The following is a 16,599-nucleotide window of genomic DNA, read 5'->3' as shown; positions in this document are numbered from 1 at the left end:
CACGACAGTCGAGCGGAAACGTACGTGGTGGACTAAGGCTCCTCACCCTTCTTTATCAGCAAGTCGGCCCCTTAGACGATGCTGTAAGCGCTTGAACCTACCTGGTGTACTGCAAGATGGCAGTCCCTACCCACTCCAGCGACGGAGACACTGCTTCAGGAGAAGAAGACACAGCTTTCCTCGAGCAATCATTCTTGACCTACACGGTCCCTTTCAGGACAGATATCAACATCGAGGAGGAGGTCAGGGCCGCCATTGCTAAGGGACAGCCATTGGAGGATCTGGAGAATCGGCCATGGCTCTTCTTCGGTGAGGACCTCTCCCAGCCGATCATCCCCCGAAGTTCCTGTCTCACAATACTCATTCGTAGATGTCAGATGAAACTGTCGAGGTCTTCTTGATACTTCGCACCCACAACCTGACCGACAATTTATTACAGTCATACCTGAAGAGACTTGTGCTGTCTCTCCAGGCGCAAATAGTAAACAGTCCTGCGACAGACCGCGCCGAACTTGCGCCTGCCTCGGAGGTGGTATACAATGGGGACGTCGAAGATGTCGCAAATCCCTTGACAGTCGTGGACACTGCACAAGCAGGTGACGACGATGATGGCACAGCGACGGGAACCAAACATATCGTGTGGAAAGCGTCGGCTTTCCTGACGCGACCGCGAATGCGGCTATACGGGCCCTCTGTTGTCTTCTCGGCCACTGCAAGCTTGAAGCCCAGCCCAGAACAGTCTGGTGGGCAGCAGGACGGCTACCTGGAGAGTGGCGTACCCTCTGGGCTTAACTTGCTCGGGTCATTTGCCGGAGATCCTCTCTTAGGTGGCGTCAAGCCTCAGTTGTCTGCTGTGCGAGTATCTCGTGTTGCACCAGTCACTCAGTCCAAGGACTCATTCCCAATCCTCAGGGGCCAGCCCAGGATCTCTCAGCAGATTTACCCAGCTGCACATACTCGCGTGCGCTTTGCACGGCCCAACACCATACCACCCAGTCCCGCCATAATAGCCCTACTGGAGATCGACTTCACCCCTTACTTCGACTGCGAGGTGGCCGTGGACAAGGTCGAACTCTCCATGCCGGAGGGTCAAATCGAAGATCTCAACAGTATATCTGGCCTGTCACTCCCTCTCAACTGTGTGGCACATGATCACATCACCCTCATGTATCGGCTTGCGCCCCAGGAAAGCGATGTACCATCCAGAACCCCGACGCGCGAACTCCACATATCTATAGAGTGTACCGCTCTCGTTCGCGCTGGGGTTTGCAATCCCAAGCTGTGCATGGCATGGTCTACAATTCTGGACTTCACCCTTCCTGTCAACCCTGGCTTCGGCTCGGGCGTCAACAAGCCTTTTCAGCGGTCCCACAAGCCGGCCCAACTCTCCATCAGCGACGGCACAAGCTTCGTCTCGCCCTCGGTGTCCAGACCTGATTCCCTGCCCGGTCTCGAAGCTCTTGCAGAGCGCTCAATTGAGGCCAACATCCCAGAATTCGGGATAACCATGACCTTCACCGCACCCGACGGGCCAATATACCCGGGCGACGAGTTCGTCTGGAACGTCTTCGTCGTCAACCGCAACTCTGCCGTACTCAACCCTGCCAAACCTCCGTCAGAAGCCATCCCAGCAGCGCGCAAACTGGCTCTCCTCGCCATCCCCAGACGGCGCAGGAACGACATGCGCGTGATACGGCCGCCGTCGACAGCCGGGCGAGACCACCTCCTGGCGCGGCGCAAGTCCGCCATCGCCGCTGCTATCGGCGAGGGCCCGGAGGCGGAGATCGCGGATGCGGTGCTGGACGAGAACATCGTGCACGCCATGCAGAGGAGCAGCCTGGTGGACAGCACCGAGGTCGTCTGTCTCTCCGCGGACGTGCGCGTGGGACCCTTGGCGCCGAACGCGTGCCATGTCGTCGAGCTGCGCTTCCTGGCGCTGAAGGAGGGGATTGTGGGTGTAGAGTGCATCCGGGTGGTAGATCTGGGAAACCAGGAGCATGTTGACATTAGAGATCTGCCGGTTATGGTTGTTGAGAAGCGGAAAGACTGATAGAGGTGCCTGGAGGCACAGTGCCTCATTACAAAGAGCGAATAGTTTAGGCACATTCAAATCATATCATGCATATGTTCTACGTCACATAGAATTCCAACTGTAAGCCTGAAATTGTGGTAGTGTGTTTTGTTACAACCCCTGCGCCTCTGTACTAACTCCGATATTGATGCCAAGGGTATCTATTTGATCCAATGTACTTTATGTGTGCTGTGAGCCATCAGGGGCAACATAGTTGTGCCATGCTGCCGTTATGCGACAAAGCGAAGGGCCATGAAAGTACGACCACTAACCACCCAATGCAATGCAAGATGCTGGACTGTCCCAAAAACTCCAACCATAGGACCGCTATCTGTGCTTGTGGTCTGGGTATGCCGACAACAGATAGATGTTAGGTCCTCCGAAAGCCGGCCAGAATCAGACTCGATCCTGACAGCAGGAGATTTGCTCTCCTACCTCCTTTAGTATCCTATCCAAGCTCCATACAGTGCTATGCTCAAATTTGTGCTACACTCTCTGAATATGTTGCGCCGGTAGTTTCGAGCCTTGTTGGAAATCAATGGCAATCATTCGTGCCGGATGTGTGCTCGACAGTCCGAGGTATTTCGTCGTCATTGCGCTGTCGCGCTCTCTAATTGTGGCCCAAAAAAGCAATAGGATCCGATGTTGCGGTGACTGGTAACTCTGGGACGGGCAACGGAGGGCCTCATTCAATTTTTTTCCGGTACTTTTCGAGACATCATTGTGCCAGAAGTGTTCGTAGCCGAGCAAGCCGAAACGCCGGAGAATGTGTGCGCTCTATTTCTGTTTTGGTTCATCATGCAAGGTCATCAACGTCGTAATCATCCCAGCCCAGCTGCTGGTAGATAGTCAGTGCCGGTTTGTTGCTGGGTTCATTGGGTTGTTCTGCCGCGGGAGGTGCAGAAGTGGGAGCTTTCTTAGCGGGAGTGACAAACAGAGTAGCTGTCTGTCGAGGTCCAGGAGGAGTAGAGGTGACGATTTCGTCAACAAAGGCCATGTTGGCCGAGGATTTCTGCTTAACAGGTGTCGCGAACAGGCGAGGGAGTGTAGGAGATGATGGAGAGATGTCAATACTCGGTATTTGAAGGTGTTTTTGGGTGTTTGGCGCAGCCCTTCTGGCCATCAGGGGTGAAGAAGGTTGCGTGAAGGGATCGTTCATTGTCGGTTTCGAAGGTGCTGCCGAGTCTGGCACGGCATTTGCCTGCAACTTGCTCGCAATAGGTGTGCTGGCAATATGGAATGCTTCGAGGCCATCTCGCAGGCCATTTCTAGGTGCTGTAGACGGGATGACGGAGCTTGACGGAATCGGTGGCAGCTCCATCCTTGGTGCAGGAATGTGGAAGCTACCATAACTGCGCTGGTCTGATGTTGACACAGCGTCTTTGAAGCGGTAGTTGGCCGGAGTAGCCTTGACCTGAATTTGAGTCTGTGGTTTGACGTTGAAGCGTGTGGGATTCTTCGGCTCTGGTCCAAGGTCAGTATTTTCATGGCTGGCACACATCTTACGAGAGTGCTCACTTCGTGGACGAGGCGAGCTCGATGACCCTATTCGCTTCTCGGCTTCCTCGACAATAGCTTTACCCGCAAGTTGTCTGTTAGGCTTCTTCAGGGCCGAGATAGCATCCTTCAGGTCTGCTTCCATCTTCGCTTTCTTCTGAGCCTTCGAGTCGTCGGCAGTGAGACTCGAAACACTCCTGGACAAGACATTTCGTGATCTTTCTTTCAAAGACCTGTCTCCGCTTGGTATCGTGTTCAATGAAGCAGGCTCGCTTGCTTCACGCTTCAGCCCAGGGATCGTGGCGGGCGTCGCGGATCTCATTCTTGCCAAGACGTCAGTTGGCCTACGAGATGCCTTCCGCCTCAGTTGGTCATGCGAGAAAACCTTGTCCAGTGACTTGGGCGCACTGGTTGAGACCGGTCTCTTGGCCACAGATCCGGGAATTGCTGTTGCCTTCGCAGCAGCTGTAACTGCACGCTTCTTTGGCTTTGGGGGGGACACGACGACCGGGCCACCGAGTTTGTGATTCAAGGACTCGCACAATTCAGGAAGTCGGCCAGCGAAGCTGCAATAGTCAGCTCTCCGTCAGCAGCCAAGTACAAAGTAGCTGACTTACAATGGCAGCAAAATGTCTACACAAAAGTCCTTCAGCGGGTCCGAATTCGCCCTCCCTGACTTCTGTGTTTCCGATCCGTCCTTGGCTTGTGACTCGGCAGCTATCATTTCCATCTCGTCCAGCGTCGTGGACTGCCAGATGCACAGTCTGTCGGCGTGGATATCGACCAGTGTTGAAAAGTTGTGCTTTTGGCGCTTCTTTGGGGCAGGTTCGACCGTCTTCTTCGGCGTATCCCCAACGGGCAGCCCGGGTAACTGGCTGTCTTGTGCGTCTTCGGCCGGACGCACAGCTTCTAACGCAAGTATTTCCAGGATGAGGATCATTTGCAGCTGCGTTTCTCGAGTCCGAAGGCAAGTTATGTGGTATTTGACCTCCTGAGGGTTAATTATAGCTTCGTCGCCATCACGTATGAGAGACCGATGCGTTCTCCACCATCTCTTCACATGATCGACCTCGCCAGGATAGAGTCCGTCTTTGCCTATTTTCATCTTCTTGGACTTTCTCCGTTTCTTCTTTGGTTCATCCTCGGCACAGCTCTCGGCCAGGAGTCTTATGTCCTTAACAAGCTCCGGCAAAGTCTCGCGGAATTTCTTATCGACCTGCACCGTCGACATTGTAAGGCTTTTCAAAAATTCGACGAGGTCATTCATCTCAAGGTTTGCGTCACAGTCCAGGTGGAAGGCTGCGCGTGCTCGAGATAGAGGCCCCTTTGCAAAATACGCTAATGATCCCTGCGACGCAGTAAGTAACGAACAGATAATAAGGGAGCTCGAATACCCATACCTTCGAATGATAAAGAGCCTCGAGATACTGGGATCTGATATTCTGAAATATGTCTTCGGCGGAAGTCTGCATGTCGGCATTTGAATCTGCTACAGCGGCTTGGGAACTTTTGGGTGGCGGGTCGCTCACACCACCTCCGGGAGGTTGTGCTTGGAAGGGGTCCTCCAGGGAATGTGCAACAGCATATGTCACTGCCTGAATCTGGGGCTGGCTCTGGTCTTGTGACTCGCAGGGCGTTGTAGAGACGGTCCTTGGGCGTTTTCGCACCATGGATTGGATCTGTTCTATGGCAAGCCTTTTCTTCTTGCTCTCGTGGTGCAACTGGGGCGTGGTTGAAGGAGCTTCGGCCACGTTGGCGTGTGCGGCCTGGGCTGGACGGCAGCGTTGCTCATAACAGGCCTCGGCAAGGTGGCTGAGCTTCTCGATGGCAACCCAAGCGCCGAGCTTACAAACAACATAGAGGCCGGTCTGGTGGCGTTCGATGGCATAGACATTGTGGGTGGCGTCTGAGCGTGCGATGAGTACGCTTGGTGCCTGGCGCAAGCGACCCTCGAGATCCAAGACTCGGATGTGAGACTCGAAGAAACGGCCTGGGCCACTTGGGAACTCTCCATTGGGGGAGGACAAGTCCAGAGCGGACAAGGCAAGATGCTCGCGGGACAACAACATGAGTGGCTTCAACACGGGAGGTCTCACGGACTCAGAGCCTAGGGAGAATTGGGGCTGTTGGTAAGGTCAGCACTGGTCTGGATCGCGCGCAGAGGTAGCGACTGGATGAGCGGTACACACCTTGATTGTAATAGCTGGTTTGAGCAGTTCTTCCAGGGGGAAGGCAGGACAATCACGCTTCCTCTTGTGTGAACTGGACGGCAGGGCGTCATCTTGGGACCTGATGCGTGAGCCGGCTGCGGACGAAGAGAGGGCTGCAGACTTGGATCTGGAAGGGGGACGCGACGCGTCCGAACCTCTTGCGGACATTTTGGCGACAGCTGGAGGCTGGCCATGGAATTGATTTCGAGAGAGAGGAGAGGGCAGTGAGGAGAGCAGCCGGCCGTCGCTTGATGACAAGCAGCTGCACGCTCATCGCTCGTTGGCTCACTCACTCATGGCATATGCACTTGGGCAATTGCACTGTTCACGGCGGGCTTGAGCAGGGAACGCGTCGGCTGGTCTGACGCGGTGTGCCAGCCGGAGCTTGACGGGCCTATGGAGACCGGGGGACGACGAGACAGGCTGGGCTAGCTGCCGAGGTTACAAGGGTACCACACCCGCACGCATGCTTGCTGCATGGGTGCCAGGCCGAAGCACCAGGGTCAGGGTCAGGGTCAGGGGGCTTAGGTCGTCGCCGTCGCCGCCAGCAATCGGAAAGTTCGCGCAGCCTGTGTGTCTGAACTCACTCGCTCATCAATGCCAGCCATTCGCTGGTGCTTCCAGCTTTGCAGTATGTCCCATACGTGGAGATAGAGCACAACAGCACCAGTATCACGGGACGCCGCCTCCTGTCTTTGGTTGCGACCAGCGAATCGTCATGTCATGGCTCAGATGCCATCGAGACAATGGTGAGACCTCAACGTGGTCGCGCAGCTGCTTGCCTACGAGCCTGCACACGTATGGACCACCAACACAGTAGGACTACCTAGGCACATGGCTGGGTGGGTATTCTAATAGGCTATTGTCGGGAGAATGGACCGATCTATGCATCAGTTGGCATGTGGTCTGTATCGTGAGTGTCGTGAGGCTTCAGGCGCCGCCGCGTGCTCAGAATGGCATGACCACGGGCGGGCTGGACGGGCTGGGCGGGTATGGGCGCCTCGGCATGCAGAAAAACCTCTGCTGGCTGGCAGTCGACAGTTCTGGATCCAAACTGGATCCAACTACACAGTAACCTCAAACAACGTAAAATGGGTCAAGTGCAGGTGAGTGCACGCAGGGAAATGGCCCGTCCTCGCGCGTGGTCCAAGGTCTTCCAGGGTACCTAGGTAGGGGTCACTGCTGTTGTGTTGGGGTGCTGTTCATTAGCCCCGGAGTCTCCAGCAGATGCGGATTGCAGATGCGTGCACTGCAGAGGTCGATCGCTCTGCCAATATCAGATCCAAGCATCGCCCGCCTGTGGTTGAGCGCTTCTTCCCGGCTGATTTGGTCTAAGTCTGCGTGCTTCGCATCAAATTGTGCAACTTGGTCCAATCTAGCCCGTCGCCTGCACCCGGTATCGTGTTGGCGCTTCTCTTTTCTTTTTTTTTTCTCAGACTGTTTTCTCTGGTCCTCTCTGTCTCTCCCTCTCAACCTGTTTTGGCTCCATCCGCGCGATCCTTCCTTGGCTCCGTGACCCTGAGCCAGAAAACCGGGAGAGAACGGTTCAGACTACAGCACTGTTACAGGTTACAGCACGACCTTTGGGGAGAACAAGCCACACCACACCACCCGCTCGGATCCGCCAGGCCTGCAGATCAGTTAGCAGCGCCGCCCCGGGGGGCCTCAATACGCTACCAAGTTGCCACTGTCCAGACCGTCTGCTCGACTCAGTTCCTCGCCACAGTTTGTCCGCCTCAGCCTTGCAACATCGGCTTTCAAGCCTCAGCCAGGGATTGGACATCAGTCAATCCATGTTACGTGCTCGGTACGGATTCCCTCCCACGGTCTAGAACGCCATACCACCTATAGCGACCGAGGTCTATCACAAGAGACTGCGCCTGTGCCAATTCGAATACGATCCCGTCCCGTCCCGTCCCATCCTCATGGACACATCTGGGTCCCGTTGAGCATCGTCGCCATCGGCCGTGTCTGCCCCTTGGACCACCTGCTCCCCAGGTCTGAGGCACTGCCACAAGGAAGGTCCTGCCCCGCCCTCACCTGTGCCTTTATCTCTGGGCGCGCATCCCACGATCAAGCTCGGCACGTCCCCTTCACGCCTACCAGCTCATCGCCACGACAATGTCGGCAGAGACCTCGCCTAGGGCTGTCCGCTTCTCCGACGGCGACGTCGACCCGTCCATGTCCAAGGGCTATCGTCCACTTGCCGTCACCAACGACTCCGGCGACTCGGGCTCCTCAGGCGAGTCACGGCCAGAGCCCAATGGCTTCGTCGACTACGAACTCCAGGATGAACTAGGTACCCTCCACCACTACATCGACCAGGCCGGTCTTGCAGGCTCCATGTCGTCCGTCGCTTCCGATTCATTGGCTAATGGCACGGCTGGCCGCCATCGCTCAGCTACAGACGGAGGACCCATCCACTCCAACGGCACATCTACGAGACCCCAACGACCTACCGGCCCGGCAAGGCAGCCTTCCAATACCTACAGACCCGTGCGCCGACCGCAGCCTACTCCCGTGGGATACCCTGATCCTCGCTCCGCCTCCAGGTCACGAAATTTGCCCTCCAACTCGACCTTCGCACGCCAGGAAAGAGCATATGTCCAGCGACTTAACAACGCCAGAAAGCAAGACTATCCGTTCCCCTCCGAGTTCGACCCCATAAGCTTTGGCACCCAGGGCGACCCGGACAGTGATTCTGAGGGCGAGACTCCTGGATCAGAAGCGCCGTATAGCACCGAGCAGGACGACGACGCGAGGAGACTTTTCGAGGGCGACGACGACGAGGATCTGGAACCGACCGAGGAAGACATTAGAGACCCAGACAACAGGGAGAGACTGGAATGGCATGGAATGCTCGCGGCTGTCCTCACCGGAGATGTCGTGCGACAGGAGAAGAAGCGTCTCATCGGCTCGTCTGAGCAGGAGGTTGGAAAGACCGCGCAGAAGGCCGAGCTATGGCTCGGTATACGAGCCCGCATATGCGGTAGGCATCTACCCGTTCAGCGCAGAATGGTGGAAGACGCTCGGGGCACCATGGATCGAACAATCGAGGAAATTATCAACTTCCAGATAGCCGGGGAGAGCGAGGCGGGCAAGCCCCCGGCTGATCAAGTCCGCGATATGGTCGAGAAGATCGAGAGGCTGGAAGGCCTGTATCCGTCGCGAGAGGCCATGCTGGCGGCACACACCTCTGCAAGATCCGCTCTATTCACAGAGGCTTGCGACGCCATCACCTCCTGGTACAATGTCAATGAACTCATCAACACAGAGCTCACTGTCCTGAGAAGATGGGTGGGCAACGACGAGCTGGACTTCCTGCGAACAAGAGAACGATCTCCGATTGGCAACGCTATTGGCGACGAGTCCTCTTTCCTCGATAAGTTGTTGAAGGAGGACGGCCTCAAGTCACTACACGACCACATTGAGGAGGACGTTGGTGGGTTCAAGAGCAAGCGGAACAGCATGCTGAGAGGCATCTCCAATGTAATCCTCAAGGCCAAGGAAACCCTTATCCACAACGCAGAGGCGTTCAGAAAACGGCACCTGCCCCCTTACATCGAGGATCTCCTAACCTTGATCAGCTTTCCCTCCCGCCTGATCGAGGAAATCATCAAGGTCCGCCTGGCCTACGCGAAGAAGATGAAGGAATCAGCACAGCAAAATCCAATGCTGCAGGACCAGATGATTTCTCAATTCCAGGTCCTCTTGAATCTGGCTATTGGCATCAAGCTTGAATACCTGGGGATATCACAGCCTGAGCCTGGTTGGGAGCTGCCTCCTTGCATCGACGAGGCTTTTGACCAGGCTGTCCTGGACGCCTTGAAATATTACTTCAAGATGCTCAACTGGAAACTGAGCGGCAACAAGAACACCTTCAAGGAAGCTGAGCTTCTGTTCCAGGAGTGGGAATTTATCAATGAGATCGGGAGTCACCTGGATCACGGTGACGTCGAGGTTGCTGAGCAGTTCAGCAATCTGACTTTCAAGGCAATCAGGCGCTTGAGCGACACCTTCGAAAGAGAGCTGCAACGGAAGCCCAAAGAAAGCCCCGCCGAGATGAGCAAGAGGTACAAGCAGATCCTTGACTCGGTTCGAGTTCGCCAAAGAATGCTGCAACGTTTCTCCAGAATGCTGAGCGGCAATTATGAAAACGCTGCGGACTTTAGTATCGCGTTTGGACCGGATCGACTTCACACTCTGTTCGCAAGACTGATAGAGTCTGGCCACTTCCAAATCTACACCGCAAGCATCGAACATGAGGGTGTCATTCTGGTCGCTTCGCCTTCGTTACACGGCCGTCACGAGGAGATTCAGTCTATCATTGGCACTGCGTCGTACGAGCATGTCTCTGAAGATCCTACGGACCCATATATTCTAATGATCCGAGCCGAGAATGCACCCCACTGGTACGGACCCAAGGTATCCATGACGGTACGGGAAGAGCCTCTGGATCTGAAGGTCGGCCATCTGCGGCTCATTGCCGGGGGGTCTCAGAACCGACTCACGAATGCGAGGAAAGCTTTCCTGGAGCTCATCGACTTGCACCTGGACCTTGTTGTCGAGCAACGCTCGAACCTCAAGAGAGTCAACCAAAAACTGGGAGACATCAAGAAAGTGGCATACAAGCTCTCCAACACCTTCATGGACAGCGTTGAGACTATCCGCTCACAGACAAAGGGGATGGAGGTGCAGGATCTCATCCAGACCTGTTTCATCTTCGCGACAGAGTTTGGTCAGCGATCTCTACTGTTCATGGACAGCAATCGCAGGCAGATGAACAACATCAAATTGACCAAACTTGCTTTGGACTGGGTGAGCTTCATCTGCGATGATTGTGTGTCTTCTGACCGGAAAACCTTCCGGTGGGCCGTCCTGGCTCTCGAGTTCAGCATGGGCATGACCCGTGGAAGGCATATTCTAGCACTTGGAGACGAGGAATATGCAAGACTGCGAGAGAAGGTCGCCGGTTGCATGTCTCTGCTTATCTCGCACTTTGACATCATGGGCGCGAGGTCGAGCGTTGCCGCCCAGGCGGAGAAACAGCGGCTCGAGGCCCTCGTGGGCCAATTCAGAAGGCTGGACCAGGGCAAGAATCTCGATGATCGCACTGCTTCCAAGTTTGTTCTAGACCACCGTCTTCAAGAACTCTCCAGGATCGATGAGGGGAGGAAACAAATTCTAGCCGAAAGATCCGCCCTAGGTCGCGTGCTCGAGGCCTCGAACGAGGTGGACCGGTCTCTTGCGTACCTGTCATCGACTGCTACTAACTTCACGATGAGGTGGCAGCAAGGGCACTTTGTCGGCGGAGGAACATTCGGCAACGTCTATGCGGCGATGAACCTGGACACCGGGCACTTGATGGCTGTCAAGGAAATCAGGTTGCAGGATCCGAAGTTGATACCTACCATTGCTACGCAGATCAAAGACGAGATGCGTGTGCTTGAGTCTGTCGACCACCCCAACGTCGTGTCATACTACGGCATCGAGGTCCACAGAGACAGGGTCTACATCTTCATGGAGTTCTGTTCTGGAGGCTCACTTGCCAACTTGCTCGAGCATGGTCGCATCGAGGATGAACAAGTTATCATGGTTTATGCGCTACAGCTTCTCGAAGGCCTTGCTTACCTTCATGAGATCAAGATCGCGCATCGTGACATTAAACCAGAAAGTGAGTTTGTGCACTCTCAATTCCGCATGCGAACCAAAGCTAATCGATCTTACAGACGTACTCCTCGACCATAACGGCATCATCAAATATGTCGATTTTGGCGCAGCCAAAGTAATCGCTCGCCAGGGACGGACACTCATGCAAGACATTTCAGCTACGAAACCCAACAAGTCCATGACTGGCACTCCGATGTACATGTCTCCTGAGGTCATCAAGGGTGAAAACCCAGGGCACTTTGGAGCAGTCGATATATGGTCTCTCGGCTGCGTCATTCTCGAGATGGCCACAGGGCGACGTCCTTGGGCAAACCTAGACAACGAGTGGGCGATCATGTACAACATCGCCCAGGGCAATCCGCCACAGCTCCCGACGCCAGATCAGCTCAGCCCAGAAGGCATTGACTTCCTCAAGCGCTGCTTTTACCGCGACTCCAAGAAGAGGGCTACCGCCGTGGAACTGCTGCAGCATGACTGGATCATGACCATCCGGAACCGGGTCGTCGAGCCTTCGACACCTAGCGACTCGAGCGCCTCGGCCCAGACTACGCCGACTGCGACCTCTGGGTCCAGCAGAACAAGCGTCGGTGCGGACGGATTCTACTGATCGCCATGGCAGATAGGTATCGCTTGGTCCTGCCCGCTATGATTCCTCTGTACCACCACTTCTCGTCCGCACTCATCTTCACTCTGTTATTGGCTGTACATACAATCTTCACAGATGACTCCGCAAACCCCCACGGCTGCCGAGCCAGGCAGATCTAGCGCGTCTGAGCGTCGTGTTTCTGATCGACTTACCAAAGGACAGCATTGAGCAGCGAGTTTTTGGAGTCTCTCATGAGCGCAGCCTTGACTTTTTCCTTGCATGCCAGCGCGTTCTGTGTTCATACTATCAGAGCTTCGATTTCTTGCAAGAGCTCTTAGGGTTTCTATTGGGGTGGCGAAAGGTTCCGCGCTTCCATCAGGGCTTTTTTACTTTTGATTTATTTTCTTCATCACTGACGGCCATCATGACGAAACGAATGACCATCATCACATAGGCAACAATAAGGAGGTGCCTCACATACGGGCGGCATAGAATTCTTTTTGGCTTTTATTGGGAGTAAATCTGCGGCCGCATTCATACATAAATACACAGCTAGCGGAAAGGGAGGGGGGCTGCACGGGGTCTGCGGAGACGGCGCGGCGGAGGAACGTCAGTCACACTATTGCCGGGTCCTTTGCTGGGGAATAAATAAATCATAATACCTAACTGAACACATGCTTCCCTGCTTCCCAAAGTAGGTTTCCAAGAAGTGATTCTCTTCGCCCCCATTCCCTGTGAGCATAGGTGCATGCGCACCCTTAGCTAGGTGTACCGCAGGGAAGGAAATGAGCCATTGGTTTTGGCCAGTCTCTCTGTCTGTTTCATACCCTCTCGGAACATAAGATGCGGCTTTGCGCGTCTGTCCGAGTATGGTTGCAAGCGGTCCTGTCAAGTCATGACAGACAACACCTCCAGCGATAATCACTCGTTGTTTGTAAGGCCGGGCTGACCGACGCAGCGCATGAGCGAGCAGCGTTGTTATGTCACCGGGTTGGTATGTAGACTGTTCCCGCTGCTGCACAAGCAGTCACTGGGGAAGGAGGACAAGCCCTCCACTCACTCAACAACCGCGGTTCATGTCACTGGACCAGTCTACCTCGTTCGATAAATATCCATGCTCATTGAGCCTGTATATACGTACAGAATTACACAAGCAGAAAAGAAGATATGTGCACCTCACACGTATGTGTATGTATATACATCCCCCCCCCCCCCCCCACTTTCTCTCTCAAGACCCACATCAGTTCCCAAACACAGCCAGCGAGTTCTCAATCATCCAGTTGATGCCCTCGGCCCTGTACGAGTCCCAGATGATGGAGCTCCCGTTGGTGTCGAGGAAGACGTTCTTGCCGACGCCGCCGCCCTCGGTGGCGTTGTAGACGGGCCATGCGGCCACGCCGTCGATCTCGAGCCCGGCGCCGTTGGGGTCGAGGCCCGTGACGAAGTTGACCCACGCGTTTGATATCCCCTTGGCGAGGGCCGCGTAGACGGGGGCCTCGTCGGCGATGGGGACGGTGGTGCTGTCGTAGCCCGTCGCGAGGACGTTGTCGAAGACGAACATTATCTCTGCGAAGTGGGTTGCTCCGATGTAGTCTTGTTTTTCGGTCTTTGTTAGTAGGGGTTTCGGGCTGTTTGCCAGGAGATTAGGTTGCTTACTCGGTACGCCGGTGCTGACGACGTTGAACTCGTAGCTGTAGGAGGGCAGGCCCGCGTTGGACCAGGCGATGTTCGCCCGGCGTCGGAGGTACTGGAACATACTATCCCATGGAGTCAGCATCCCAGCACAGCCAACTCAGATGACCTGGGAAAAGTGCCCAAGACTTACAAATCCCCAAAGAAGGCGCCCGTCCTCCGGAACTGAAGGCCCAGTGCCGTGGCAATCGAGTCACCCTCCACGATCACGGGGAGCTTGTCGAGCGACGGCACACCGACGGCCTGGACATCCGGGTACAGCGCCAAAAGCTCGTCCGCCAGCTCGTCAAGGGACTTGCCCGTCTGGGTGGGGGCATCTGGGCCCAAGATCGCCTCGACGGCCGACCGCATCTCGTCGTCTGTGTTGACGCCCGTTCCGTTGGGACCCTTGCCCTGGCCGAAGGCGGAGCCTTCGTCGGTGTTGGTGCCGATCAGGATCGGGATCTTGGGGAATCGCCCGTCGCTGAGCTGGTTTACGGGGAAGTCCGCGACTGAGGCCTGGTCAGTGACTGATTCCAGATTCGTAGACTTGGTCGCCAGGCTGTGCTGGTCTCTCACACCACACATGATGACAGTCCAATCTCGACTCCGCCAGAACTGGGAAATGCGTCTGCTTGGAAGTACTCACTGAAATCACCATCAAGCATCGGAGGCCACGGCGCAGCCTCGGTGCCGTTCAGCGCGGCGTTGATCTCGTCGAAGGGCAGTGACCGCAGGCAGCCGAGAGAGGCCGAGGTGTTTGCCGTCGACGCGCAAGAGGTGTTGGACACGAACAGGTTGTAGAGCGCGTCCATGGCCTCGGTGTTGTTGGCACCGCCCGGGAACCTGGACAGGACGCCACCGAAGCCGGACTGCCCGATGGCAGCCCGGAAGAGCCCGTCATCACGACCTGTGCACGGAACGGTCCATCAGCAAAACATGAACTCTCACAGCCTGGTCCGGAAAAGGAATCTCCACGCGGAAGAAAGACTCACCATTGTAAGCCAGGACCTGCGCGCTGACCGACTCGGCGCCGGAACTCTCGCCCCAGATGGTCACCTTTGTCGGGTCGCCGCCGAAGCTGGCCACGTTCTCGTTGATCCACTGCAGCGCGAGGCGCTGGTCCCGGAAGCCGTTGTTGGCGATGCCGGCCTCGAGGGCCTCGCTGCCGGCCAGGAACCCAAACGCGGACACTCGGTAGTTAATGCTCACCCCGACCATGGGAGTGCCGAGGTCGACCGAGTTCTGGACGATGAAGGATAGGTTGTACCGCCTGTCTTGGCTCCCGCCCCTATTGTCTGGTCAGCACGGTGCGCGCTCGATGGCGACGAGCCAGAGAAGTGATGCCGTAGAAATAAGGCCAGAAACAGCCTGTCCTGGTGTCTTCCGAGGCATGCTGGGAATGCGTCACAAGGATATGGGGAACCCGGCTGGGAAAGCTACTGACATGTACTGATAGGAAAGTTAGCACGGCCATCCAAAGTCGGTACACTAGTTGCAGAGAATGGGACTTATTACCAGACCACCTCCGTGGATCCAAACTGCAACCGGCAGCTCTGCCGTCTCATCGATGCCAGCTGGCCGGATGACGTTCAAGAACAAGCAGTCCTCAGACATTGCGTAGCCGATGTTGTCGCCGCCATAGCCCACGCAGGACACCGGATAGGATGTAGCTGGTTTGGTCCCATTCCAGGTCGAGTTCAAGGGCTGTGCGAGGGAGAAGCGCTCTGCTGGCTGTGGACGTCCGAACGGTGCTCGTCAGCGAAAAGGAACCACAACAACAACAACAACAACAACACTTCATAGCTGCGGGTCACAGATGTCGTGCGTACCTGGGAGTAACGCATGCCGAGGAAGAAGTCCTGGTCATACTCGGAGCTGTGGACGCCCTCGTAGGATCCATTCTTCACGGTGACGACGGGGCTCGACCTGGCGCGTAGCAGAGAGCCCCCGGAGCTGCCCCTGTGCGAGGCGACGCCGGCGTGGACGGAGGCGAAGGCGAACAGCGAGCCAGCCAGGAGGGTTTTCGCGAGGGAAGCCATCTTGGCGACAACAGTCGAGGAAGCGGCCTTTTTGTTATTTGGGCGCAAGGGAGGGCCTGCTACTGCTGGTGGTTGTGGCAACAGGGCGCCGCAGCAGCAGCCTGGGTCGGGCTTCTCCTTTATTATTATAACATCACGGACGGCCTCATCGAGGCGACCGATCCCGGGTTTTCCACCACCGTCCCCAGATGTCAAACGAGAACATCTCCACCCGCACCTGGGCAGCAGGCTTGGCTGTCCGCCTGCTCCCTGCCAACTACCGTGGGATCTGCCGGGTTGGTATCCCTTTGGGGACAAAGGCCCTCTGTTGGAAGATGAATGACGCCTGTCGCGACCTTCGTTCTCCTCCGTAGTACCAGCCGGTGACCCTCCCAGGCCTGCTAGAATCGGCCCGTCTAGCATGGCCGCCCCGTTCGCCGATCCACACGCGTGGCCCTTCTCCGCACCGCGGAGTGCATTTCCCCAGACTCTGGTACGGCAGAAGGCACCCCCGGTCGATAGTTGGGGGGGGGGGAGGAGGGCAAAACGTGGGGGATCCCTCGGTGCGCAGATGTAGTGTGTTTCCTCGTGAGGACCGGCAACCCCTCCAGACCAGGTGGTTCGTCTGAACGATCTATGTAGTTAGCATCTGGGGCTAGAGCTTGGGTGAACCTTGTGGGCAATCCCTCGGCGCTGGACCTGCGCCAAGGGAATGGCAGCTCCAGATCAGCACCTTTTTCCGAAAAAGCCCACCCTGAGAGCTTTTTCGGCAATGGGCAGAGCTCGACAGGCCCCCGTGGCGGTCGAGTCAGTCCTGACCAGGCTCAGGAGACAAACGAGGTCACACCGCTGGCAGTCGCGCCGAGATGGTGT

At 56.1% G+C, this 16,599-nt stretch overlaps 4 protein-coding genes across 4 annotated transcripts; 2 read left to right on the top strand and 2 right to left on the bottom strand.

Moving 5' to 3' along the window:
* Positions 1 to 116: 116 nt before the first annotated feature.
* Positions 117 to 2,050, top strand: INS49_008358 (uncharacterized protein; the record flags this gene model as incomplete). Its single annotated transcript, XM_043169102.1, has 2 exons — positions 117 to 309; positions 378 to 2,050. The coding sequence occupies 2 exons, from the start codon at positions 117 to 119 to the stop codon at positions 2,048 to 2,050; spliced, it is 1,866 nt and encodes a 621-aa protein (XP_043026782.1).
* An 817-nt stretch (positions 2,051 to 2,867) lies between these two features.
* INS49_008357 (uncharacterized protein) lies at positions 2,868 to 5,946 on the bottom strand (the record flags this gene model as incomplete). Its single annotated transcript, XM_043169101.1, has 5 exons — positions 2,868 to 3,535; positions 3,590 to 4,134; positions 4,186 to 4,916; positions 4,969 to 5,691; positions 5,758 to 5,946. 5 exons carry the CDS (start codon positions 5,944 to 5,946, stop codon positions 2,868 to 2,870), a joined length of 2,856 nt encoding a protein of 951 aa, XP_043026781.1.
* A 1,953-nt stretch (positions 5,947 to 7,899) lies between these two features.
* On the top strand, positions 7,900 to 12,055 carry INS49_008356 (uncharacterized protein; the record flags this gene model as incomplete). The annotated part of the gene is made up of 2 exons (XM_043169100.1): positions 7,900 to 11,452; positions 11,508 to 12,055. 2 exons carry the CDS (start codon positions 7,900 to 7,902, stop codon positions 12,053 to 12,055), a joined length of 4,101 nt encoding a protein of 1,366 aa, XP_043026780.1.
* A 1,219-nt stretch (positions 12,056 to 13,274) lies between these two features.
* INS49_008355 (uncharacterized protein) lies at positions 13,275 to 15,747 on the bottom strand (the record flags this gene model as incomplete). Its single annotated transcript, XM_043169099.1, has 8 exons — positions 13,275 to 13,627; positions 13,691 to 13,791; positions 13,860 to 14,217; positions 14,355 to 14,615; positions 14,701 to 14,996; positions 15,117 to 15,157; positions 15,224 to 15,439; positions 15,538 to 15,747. The coding sequence occupies 8 exons, from the start codon at positions 15,745 to 15,747 to the stop codon at positions 13,275 to 13,277; spliced, it is 1,836 nt and encodes a 611-aa protein (XP_043026779.1).
* Positions 15,748 to 16,599: the final 852 nt, after the last annotated feature.

This window comes from Diaporthe citri, assembly GCF_014595645.1.
Source record: "Diaporthe citri strain NFHF-8-4 chromosome Unknown scaffold_3, whole genome shotgun sequence".
NCBI classification, from domain to species: domain Eukaryota; kingdom Fungi; phylum Ascomycota; class Sordariomycetes; order Diaporthales; family Diaporthaceae; genus Diaporthe; species Diaporthe citri.
Note: the sequence above shows the minus strand (reverse complement) of the source record. Positions and strands in the feature narration are given on the sequence as shown.